This window comes from Silurus meridionalis, chromosome 14, assembly GCF_014805685.1.
Source record: "Silurus meridionalis isolate SWU-2019-XX chromosome 14, ASM1480568v1, whole genome shotgun sequence".
Lineage (NCBI taxonomy): Eukaryota > Metazoa > Chordata > Actinopteri > Siluriformes > Siluridae > Silurus > Silurus meridionalis.
The window spans coordinates 11,358,663-11,368,320 of NC_060897.1; the positions used below are offsets into that span (position 1 = coordinate 11,358,663).

The window sequence follows — 9,658 nt, forward strand, 5'->3', positions numbered from 1 at the left end:
AAAAGTCATGGTTCCCTAAAAATGTGAAATGTTTTCACTCTATTTTGTTTTCATGTTTTCCTGAGCATGAGGTGCCTTAAGGTAGAGTTGCCTTTAATTTAGTTAAGACCAGTATTCGTTATTGATTTGTCGTGTTCCGGACAATATAAAGCACTTGAATAAGGTGTATAAAGGGATTATGCTCAGAATATCAGGATCTACAGTGTACTCTATCTATAAAGTTCAGTAGCACTCTTGGTAATCTCCACAATACTCAGACTTTGTTTTTAAGTAAGGCTTGTGTCCTGTGTATGGTATTAGTGGTCAGCTGTGTGGGCACTGACTGTATGTTCTCTCATTTGAGCCTCTGGTTTGTCTTGTCGGTCATTCTCCTGATCGCTCTGATTGATGTATGACTCTTTTGTCCCCTGCCATTGTTATGCACCTTGCAGCTGTGTGAGGCCAGGCACTGAGTGTGGGCTAAATGTGAGGGGGACGTTTAGGGTAAGCCCAAAAACCTGCCCAAAAACCACGTCGTAGCCTCATCTCACACCGTCGGGCCTGGTGCTGTGGCTAAGTCTGGGGGCTCCTGCAGCCTGTTTCCTCTGTACATTATGCTCTACAGCCAGCTCTCATATCCTCACACTTTAATTTCTCTCTATCTCTGTCTTTTTTGTCTCTCTTCTTTGATTCTTTCTCTCTGTGGAGCTGTTTGTCACTGCCTCATTCTCTCCATGTAGTCTATGCATGGTGTTGGGACTGGGCTGTGCATGGCTTACGGACCACCAACGCCGTCACTTATGAATTCCATCCTAATGACCCTGCTCTCGACCCACCCAAAACCACTCCCCTAAGAGTCATTTGGCAGCTTCTCACCACATGAGTGGGCCCAGGTAAACTCCACCCTCATTCAATCGGGCCAGCTGTGGGGTGACTCTGAAATACCGCCGCTCCACTTGATGTCCGTGCTCATCTCATTCTTACACAGGGGAGGTCATCACAATCAGAATCCAGGCCATACGGTAGCTTCTCAAAGAACTGTCAATTTGCACGAGTCCCTTGCTTAACACTCATTCCATTGTCTCTGTCAACGCATTATGGTTATTGTGGTGGCTATCCATTGAATGTCAACTGTGATGAATCTGAAATATGTTGATTGAATACTTTATTAATCACCTTTAGAAGATAGTTAAATCCACATTTAAAGATGGAGAGGACAACCCTAGAGCACTTTAGTAAGGTTTATCAGTAGCTTAGACTATGACAGAGTCTTATGACAGAGTATTTATGACAGAATCCCTGTGCAGAATCTTAGGAAACAACCCCTTTCCAACCTCCTCCTTTCAATGAATCACATTAAAACCAACCTGCGCTGGCTTTTCCTCGAATGTTGGACCAAAACTTAATTTGCTTTCCCTTCTTCTCTCCTTTGTCTTCCTTTATCATCCTCACCATCATATTTCTCCTCCACCTGAACGTGTTTGTCCTGCTTGTCTTCATCACATGTCTTACCCTCGCTGCCATACGTTGCCACCCATCAGCAGATCTCTTCAGTTTGGAAATCCCCTCCATCAATGTCAATCTGGACAGCCTGCTCGACGAGTTCAGGGTGGGGGTGCCGTGCCGGAGCTCCCTGGCCGTGGCTGACTCTCCTGAGGGGGAACGCATGATTGAGGAGGAGTCACAGAGCACCACGCTGTAACCCCAGAGCCCAGCCAGTGGCTGCCTAGCCCTGCCGAGCTCCCCCACCTTCAGCTGAGGTCCTATTAGCAACCAGGCCATCATCAACCTCACCTGCCCCACCCTCTCCACCGGAGCTGGACCCCCAACCCAACACAAACACATATGCCTTCTCTAACCTTCACATGTATCAGTGACTAATCAGAACATCACCTCCTCTTTTCACATATAAGTAGATATGGTATGTGATTACATCTTCACAAGCTGTGCCATAGCAATGAAAAGCAATGGAAGACTATAAGAATGTTGCAGAATTTATTGTGTTGTGAAAAATGTGCCACGTTACACATTTACGTTTTTCTCTGTTTGACTCTGTTGTTTTGCCTTATTAGAGCCTGCAGATAATTTGCAATACAATGGCATAGAGGGGTTTTGTTGACTCCAAAGGAACATTATATTTATGTGTGCTGAAAGCATGAGATCAAAATGTCAAAGGGTAATATTTATTCATTTTCTTTATATTCTGAGTTGGTAGGCAGGTTTCATTTCTTGTAAATGAACTGAAGTCACAAAGCATGTAACTTTATTTAGGTCCAGTTTTACAATGTTGAGGCCTTGGCTTTCTTGCTCCTGTCCTCTCACTTTCTCTTATTCTCTCTCTCTCTCTCTCTCTCTCTCTCTCTCTCTCTCTCTCTCTCTCTCTCTCTTTCTCTCGCTTTCCCAGTCTCCTGCCTTCTCTCTATATGTGTATCAGTCTCTCAGACAAACATATGCCTATATACACACAACACTGCTTTGGCATAGACAGCATCATGACAATATTTCTATTTAAGTGTCTATACGTGCACAGATCAAATCAAGCACATTATGAAAATATTCTGAGATGTTTGTAATACACTACTAATCTGTGAAACAAGAAAAGTTCATAGTAAACGTTTTGCCTCACTGTCCTTATACTTGATGGGACATGTCAGTGGTACATGTATACTCTTCACACTTTTAATGCCAGCTGTAAAACAAATTGGTTCTGCTGTAAAGAGAAGTGAAACCATTAAGACATTTTGTGCCTCCCATTCTGACTTTGTTATCAGGACAAGTGTAATGACAGGTTTCTTGTTTGTGTAAATACAAAGAATGTACATATTGATCTGTAGATACTTGTTAATGAGAGGACAAATGTAAAGGCAAATATGAATTATATATTCATATGTGTTACATGCCATATTTACCTTGTATAGAGATAATGTTCTATGGAAATTTAGTATTATTTTGTCCCTGAATATTTGTCGCCAGATTACACACAGATTTAGTGAGCTCTTGCACTTTTGTAAGCCATGAACATTAACTGTAAAGTGACAAATGGAGATATGTCAAAGGCCTAAATGGAGTCTAACCCGCAAAATCTGAACTTGCATTTACTGACCTTGTATTTGGATATGGGGCAGTTCCACAAAGTTACAAATAATGTTGACCAGCGTTACGCGTAATAATAGCTTTACCAAACTATAAACAAGAACTTTCCAGATTGTTTACGTTATTATAAATGCCAGGGAAACCTGCATCCTTTTTTGGTGCTTGGGTCATTTTAAGGCACATCAGAACAGAAAACAAGATAAAAAATACCCGAATGCAACAGACGAAAGCATGTCATTTGTAGTCATATATTTTGTCATTTTGTAGTCACTAAAGATGTTCTCTTGCCTTTCTTCTCCTCCACCTGGATGGCTTCTGCCACATTATAGGGCCTTTGCTTTCTTATAAGGACTTCCCTTTTAAAGGTATCACACCAGGACTCATTTTCAGACCAACAGTATCAAAACGATCAGGCTGTTTTTCCATGATTTAACATCTTGCTGCCTTCTCCCTGAAACAATCCAATCTGAAGCTATAGCCAAAAGAAGGCTGGACAATGGGTTAGAAGTGCCATCTGTTCAGTAGACTCAGAAACCAACAGATGCTGTAGTTTGTCATGTCTGACTTACTTGAAAGCAGGTGGAACACAAATAGGGCCAGAGAAAGTGCAATTACACTACATTCTATTGTTAACCTCACAGAGAAGTGGCCATGAGAGCCATGCTTTTTAATCTTACCAAGAGACTGACTCTGAAGCAATCCTAAATGTCATGGCTTTCATTGTGTTTTTGGGGGGTTTTGTTTGTTTTCTTGGAGGTTTTATTATTTTTTAAGCATTAATATACTTCAGGGACAAGAGGACTTCTTTGCTGAAATATATGGTATGCCTCAGTGTGCATTCTCAATTACTTCTACTATGATGGTTATTGGTGACTGAGTACTATTTTAATAGTTGTAGTGATTATACAATGATAATTGCAAGTGCCCTCACAATAGATATTTATGAAGTCTTGAAGCCAGTGGCGAGTTTGTGTATATTTGAGGGATTTTACATTTTTTGTGATGGTTTCTTCAGTGTTTTATGGAGAGGCAGGTGTGCATTCGAAATAATTGAGTGTTGACTGAATGTAATTGAACTTTTACAATGACCTGCAAAAAGGTAAAGGCTCTGTCAATACCTTATGGCAGCTGCAATAGACGCATGGTTTGTTATTTTATTCAGGTGACTCTTTGCTTTTAATCTGCCGCTTTAGACAGTCACTTTGAAAACTTGCATTAATGTTAGGGGATTAAGGGACGGGATTTGGATGTGAATGCACTCATCTGTATGTTGTAATCATACAGTTCATAGCAATCCATTCCTGAGGACATATCACGCTTCTCTCACCTTTTTCATGCAGCTGCTATAATTGTTAGTCTTGAATTCACCAAGGGCCATGGGGAATACTGACATACAGTCATTTTTACATAACCATAAAACAGGATTTTATTTTATCTCAGTTCATTCTTTATCAAATAAAATAGCTTATTTGTTAATTCAGGTGCTTCTGTGCAAGTTTAAGTTTACAAATTCATGTTTCTTTGTTAAATTAGATTTTACTTCTATTAATAAAATAAAAATGCCATAACACAAGAGACAAAAGAAAGACATGTTTAACATATATAACCATCATATGTTTAATCCCCTTAAAAGCTGTTGGTTGACATTGCAGAATGTGGATGTGACAATGCAATGCATGCATTTAGTCTCTTCAGATACTTCATGATTCCTGTTTCTTCAATTTCTTTTAAGACTCTTAAATGTTATCACTAAACAGGGGAGAGGGTAAAAAAAAGCAAGTGTGTGAACAGCTGGTTAAAGCAGTGTCATGAATTTATGTACAAATGCAGTGCCCATTGTACAGCCTCTCCCCTGCATTCACAACTTCTGTACAAACTTTGCCTGTATGTCACTCCCCTCCCTCTCCCCTCCTATCCCTCAGCTTAGCATATCAGTGGAACAACACAGTCTGTACTGTGAAGCCTACCGCAATCCTGATCAGAATGTCAGATATAGATATCTATATTAAACTCTACATTTTTAATATTTCTGGTCTGACTGTTGTTGTTTTTTTTTTTTGTATTTATTTAAAATATAGATGCTGTTTTGTCAAATATGTGGCCATAAAGGGCATTTGTAAACGTTGCTAAAAACTTAAATAAAAAGCAATATGCCATAGAAAGAGTCCATTGGAAGTCCTGAAGGAAACTTAATTTTCCAACCTGTATGACAAGAAGGGCTTGAAGAACAAGGGCGTGTCTGAAAGCAAAAAAAAAAAAAAAAAAAAAAAGGAATGCGAGCAGTATCAAGGCACACTTCTTATACCTTCTCAGAATTCCTACATTTGAAAAAAAGACTTTATACAATAAACATCTCCCCTTACAAAGCAACAACCTGCCTGCCAGGCTTGTCTTCTTTTTCTTATATTGTTCCTTTTTCAGATAAATAATTTAGTAGCAATGGTGGAGGACTCAGCACAGCTCATCAGCTTAGGATCAACAGTTCTTTGGTGACAAAGCAGCCCATTGCGTCCAATTGAGTTACAAAATGGAAAATAAAAATAATGCAAATGGAACAAAAATTAAATAACTTGAAATATTCAAATTCGCTCCGTGTTCTTTAATGCTGGCACAGCACCAGGAAATATTGGTGTCAATAAACGATAAAACAAATGCTTGAGCAAAGATTATGCAATAATCATCTGTTGAACTCTCACAGCAGACATGCCACCATAAAAGAATAATAAAAAAAAGTTCTTCATAATGCAATAATCCTTAGGCCAGAAAGATCCAGGGCAGTGTTGCGGCTATCAAAGCCATTAAAGTGAAAATGATAAGCAGAAAAAGCAGGCAGTGTGATGTTGTGCACAGAGAACGATCATGATCAGTGCTGCTCTCCCGAATCACCACACTTGTCCCAATATCAATAATGTCTTCCTCGGCCAAAGGGCGTCCCAGATCGCTTATGATGAACACCTGCAAGGAGTCTTTAGGACACACCAGCCTCTGGCGACTGAACGAAATCCATCTCAAACAGTGTCCCAGTCCACCAGACCTCGAAACAGACCCGGAGCGCGCGACAAACCTCAGCGGCACCTCCAATATCTTCTCATGTTTTTGCTTCTCGCCGCCGAGCGCCTGCAGTTTGGTAACGAAAGTGACATGTCTGCACACAGGACATATGATCGTGTCTCTGGTAATAACTCCGTCCCCGTTCGAGCCAACAAAGGTCCCGACCAGGCAGTCGTGACAGAACGCGTGTCCACAGCTCAAGGTGCGAGCCGCGTCTGAAAAGCTTTCAAAGCAGACCGGACACTCCGCGTTGTACGGTTCCTCTTCCATCAGCTCTCTGAAAAAAGGTTTGCTCTTAGCGCCGCATGTTCTCGTGAGGAACACTAAGTTAGCTGGAAGTTGAAGACATGTTACCTCTGACAGATGTTGGCTTAACGCACCATGAATGACTCACGCGCGTGCGGAATAAATGCTGTTGAACTGGACGAGCTGCAGGATCGAGAAAGACAATCCGCTGGTATCGATGTCATGTGTTTGGCCAATGAAAAGGTATCTGCACGGATCTTAACCTCGGCTGTGTGCGTATTCTCCAAATGAACACACATTTGGACCATGACTACTAATAAACTTGTGACTTATATAACTTAATATATTAGTTAATAACTTATAATAATAAACTTTGTTTGTAGATCACATGCCATATGCGTGCCACATGCCCTGCGTTTTGGATAGATGCTTTTGACCATATCATAGTAACAGCATTTATTTCTGTTCTATAAATATATTACAGCAACGTGCCGTCCCAGATTGTTAGGAGATAAGAACACAGGGTCAACCACGATCTGAAGCAGATATAAGAACTTGTTCAAGGGCGTGGCGTTACTGTTGCTTGAACCCCGATTTCCTTCCTGATCAAGTCAAGTTTATTTCTATAGCGCTTTTCACAATAGACATTGTCTCAAAGCAGCTTTACAGAATTTAACAGTTAAGGTGAATGGTGTGTATTTATCCCTGATAAGCAGCCATTGCGATTGTGGCAAGGAAAAACTCCCTTAGATGTTATGAGGAAGAAACCTTGAGAGGAACCAGACTCAAAAGGGGAATCTCATCCTCATCTGGGTGACATTAAGAGTGTGATTTAAGCAATACAGAACACATCATCAGCCAGATCGGCCAGAGCCGTTAAACCTCCACTAGTAGTGGTGGAAAGAAAAAAAATCCTTCATGATAACTGAACTGATTCCACTGAAAATGATTAAAATAGAATGTTAGTATTTCGCTGGAAATTCAGCTGCACTATTGGCTAAAGTTAGTTTCATATTCAGACACTACAGGAATTTCAGGTCAATAACGCAGGAACGGCATGACTAAATAGTTTAAAATCGAGTTGATTAAAAAAAGTAAACATTCCTGTTTTCTAGATACTGTACATTCGAAATGTTTTCTCCAGTGCTGATAAATTGGGGACCGACAGTAAAGTGCTTTAAACAAAAAAACTAAGGAGATGTGCAGACCAGCAGTAACTACAGAGGAATAAAGTTGATCAGTCACACCATGAAGTTATGGAAAAGAGTAGTGGAAGCAAGGCTGAGAGAAAAGGTGACCATCTGTGGATTTAGAGAAAGCGTACGACAGGGTGCCGAGAGTGGAGTTGTGGTTTTGTATGAGGAAGTCAGCTGTGTCAGAGAAGTATGTAAAGGGTGATGCAGGACAGTGTGACAGCAGGAACGACAGACTGGTATAAAGTAAAGGTGGGATTGCATAAAGGATCGGCTCTAAGCCCTTTCCTGTTTGCAGTGGCGATAGACAGGTTGACGGTTGAGGTCAGACAGTAGTCTCCATGATCTATGATGTTTGTGGATGTTATTGTGATTTGTGGTGAGAGTAGGGAGCTGTTTCAGATGAGCCTGGAGAGGTGGAAGTATGTGCTGGAGAAAATGGGAATGAAAGTTGGTAGGAGAAGTAATACGTGTGAATGAGAGGGAGGGCAGTGGAGTGGTGCGGTTGCAGGGAGAAGAGCTTAGGTACCTGGGGTCAATAGTGCAAAGTAATGGAGAGTGTTTCAGAGAAGCGAAGAAAAGAGTGCAGGCAGGGTGGAGAAGAGTGGCAGGAGTGATTTGTGATAGAAGGGTATCTGCGAGAGTGAAAGGGAAAGTTTATAGGAGGTGGTGAGACCTGCTATGTTTTATGGTTTAGAGACAGTTACATTGACTAAAAGACAGGAGGTGGAGCTGGAGGTAGCAGAGTTAAAGATGAACGTGACGAGGATGGACAGGATTAGAAGCGAGGTTTTTAGAGGGACAGTGCATTTAGGACGTTTTGGCAACAAAGTATGAAAGGCCTGATTGAGATGGTTTGGACATTTGCAAAGGAGGGACATGGGGTATGTTGGTAGGAGAATGCTGAGGATGGAGCCACCAGGAAGGAAGAAAAGAGGAAGTACAAGGAGGAGGTTCATGGATGTGGTGAAGAAAGACATGCAGATAGTTGGTTTGAAAAAGGCAGATGTAGAGGACCCCCCTGTATGAAGATGGATGATCCGCTGTGGCGACCCCTAATGGGAACAGCTGAAAGAAGAAGAGGAAGAAAAAGAAGAAGAAGAAGAATTCAAGCTCCTCCAACCAACAATGTTAACCTGTTGCTTTCGGTAAGTACAAATTAATGCATACCTGAAACAGCCCGCAAAACCTGTTGTATGTAACCAGCCAAGCCATCACATTTTGGTTCTTGTCAGAGTCACTCTGATCTTTAGCATGCCTATTTTTTAATGCTAACAGTTTTCTTGCTACCTCATGTACATCCCATCTATTTACAGGTGCCAGATAATCATTTATATTTAACATTATATATTGCTGCTCAATTAAAGGTCTTTGTTTTTCACACAACATTCTGTGTAAACTATAGAGATTGGACTATGTAAAAATTCTAGATTACCAATCAAACCATCTTATCTGGTAGCAATAACCATGCCATGTTTAAAGTAAAATAAATCAAAATTTTTCTTCGTAATTTGTGCCTCCTTGCTCTTACGAATTTCCATTGAGGAAGTGTAATTAGTATTGTATTTGGAACTAAAGTACAATGTTTTATTGGAACTCAAACCTGGGATCCACCCTCTAGCTACATCTCTACAATCAAGTGGTAAACATTACGTTATAAGAAGTAATACAATATGTAAATAAATATAAACAATAATAACTACTTCAGTCGAAATTTTCATTTGAAGGTGTTTTGACCTCTAATTGCAAAAAAGTGTTTACTAGTTAGGTGCTCCAATTCCAGGCAGAATTTGAGCCATAATGAACCTTCTGCTACTGCTGATTTGCAAAAAGTCACCGGGGGAAACGTGCTCTCAGTGTCAGTAAACACAACACGTTCTTTACCACAGTCCTCAGCTATTCTATGCCTAAACACACGATGGCGCAGGAGATCGGGTATGAATTTAGAGCCCACAAACACAGGAAGAACATGAGAACGTGGAGGAAAGAACCAGGAGTTGTTAGTTGGCAGTGAGAACTAAGAAACTATGTCACATTTTACTACTACTATTATTTTTTTGCACATGAAAAGTCACTAATGGCACTAGAGCTCAATG

General features: G+C 40.7%; 2 protein-coding genes across 15 annotated transcripts in view; one reads left to right on the plus strand and one right to left on the minus strand.

The window, feature by feature from the left end:
• arhgap44a (Rho GTPase activating protein 44a) overlaps nt 1-5,098 on the plus strand; it is a 47,969-nt gene extending 42,871 nt beyond the window's left edge. For 4 of the 14 annotated variants that reach the window (XM_046865544.1, XM_046865542.1, XM_046865554.1 and 1 more), the window contains one exon: nt 1,521-5,098. In XM_046865544.1, the coding sequence (XP_046721500.1) occupies nt 1,521-1,681 (161 nt within the window). In that variant the 3' untranslated portion in view covers nt 1,682-5,098. Of the gene's footprint in view, nt 1-431 lie in introns of all 14 variants that reach the window. The other 10 variants (XM_046865556.1, XM_046865543.1, XM_046865555.1 and 7 more) reach the window with 4 other exon arrangements.
• Nucleotides 4,593-7,094, minus strand: LOC124396422 (RING finger protein 222). Its single transcript, XM_046865563.1, has one exon. It carries the CDS (start codon nt 6,391-6,393, stop codon nt 5,827-5,829), a length of 567 nt encoding a protein of 188 aa, XP_046721519.1. The 5' UTR covers nt 6,394-7,094; the 3' UTR covers nt 4,593-5,826.
• Between the last annotated feature and the right edge of the window lie 2,564 nt (nt 7,095-9,658).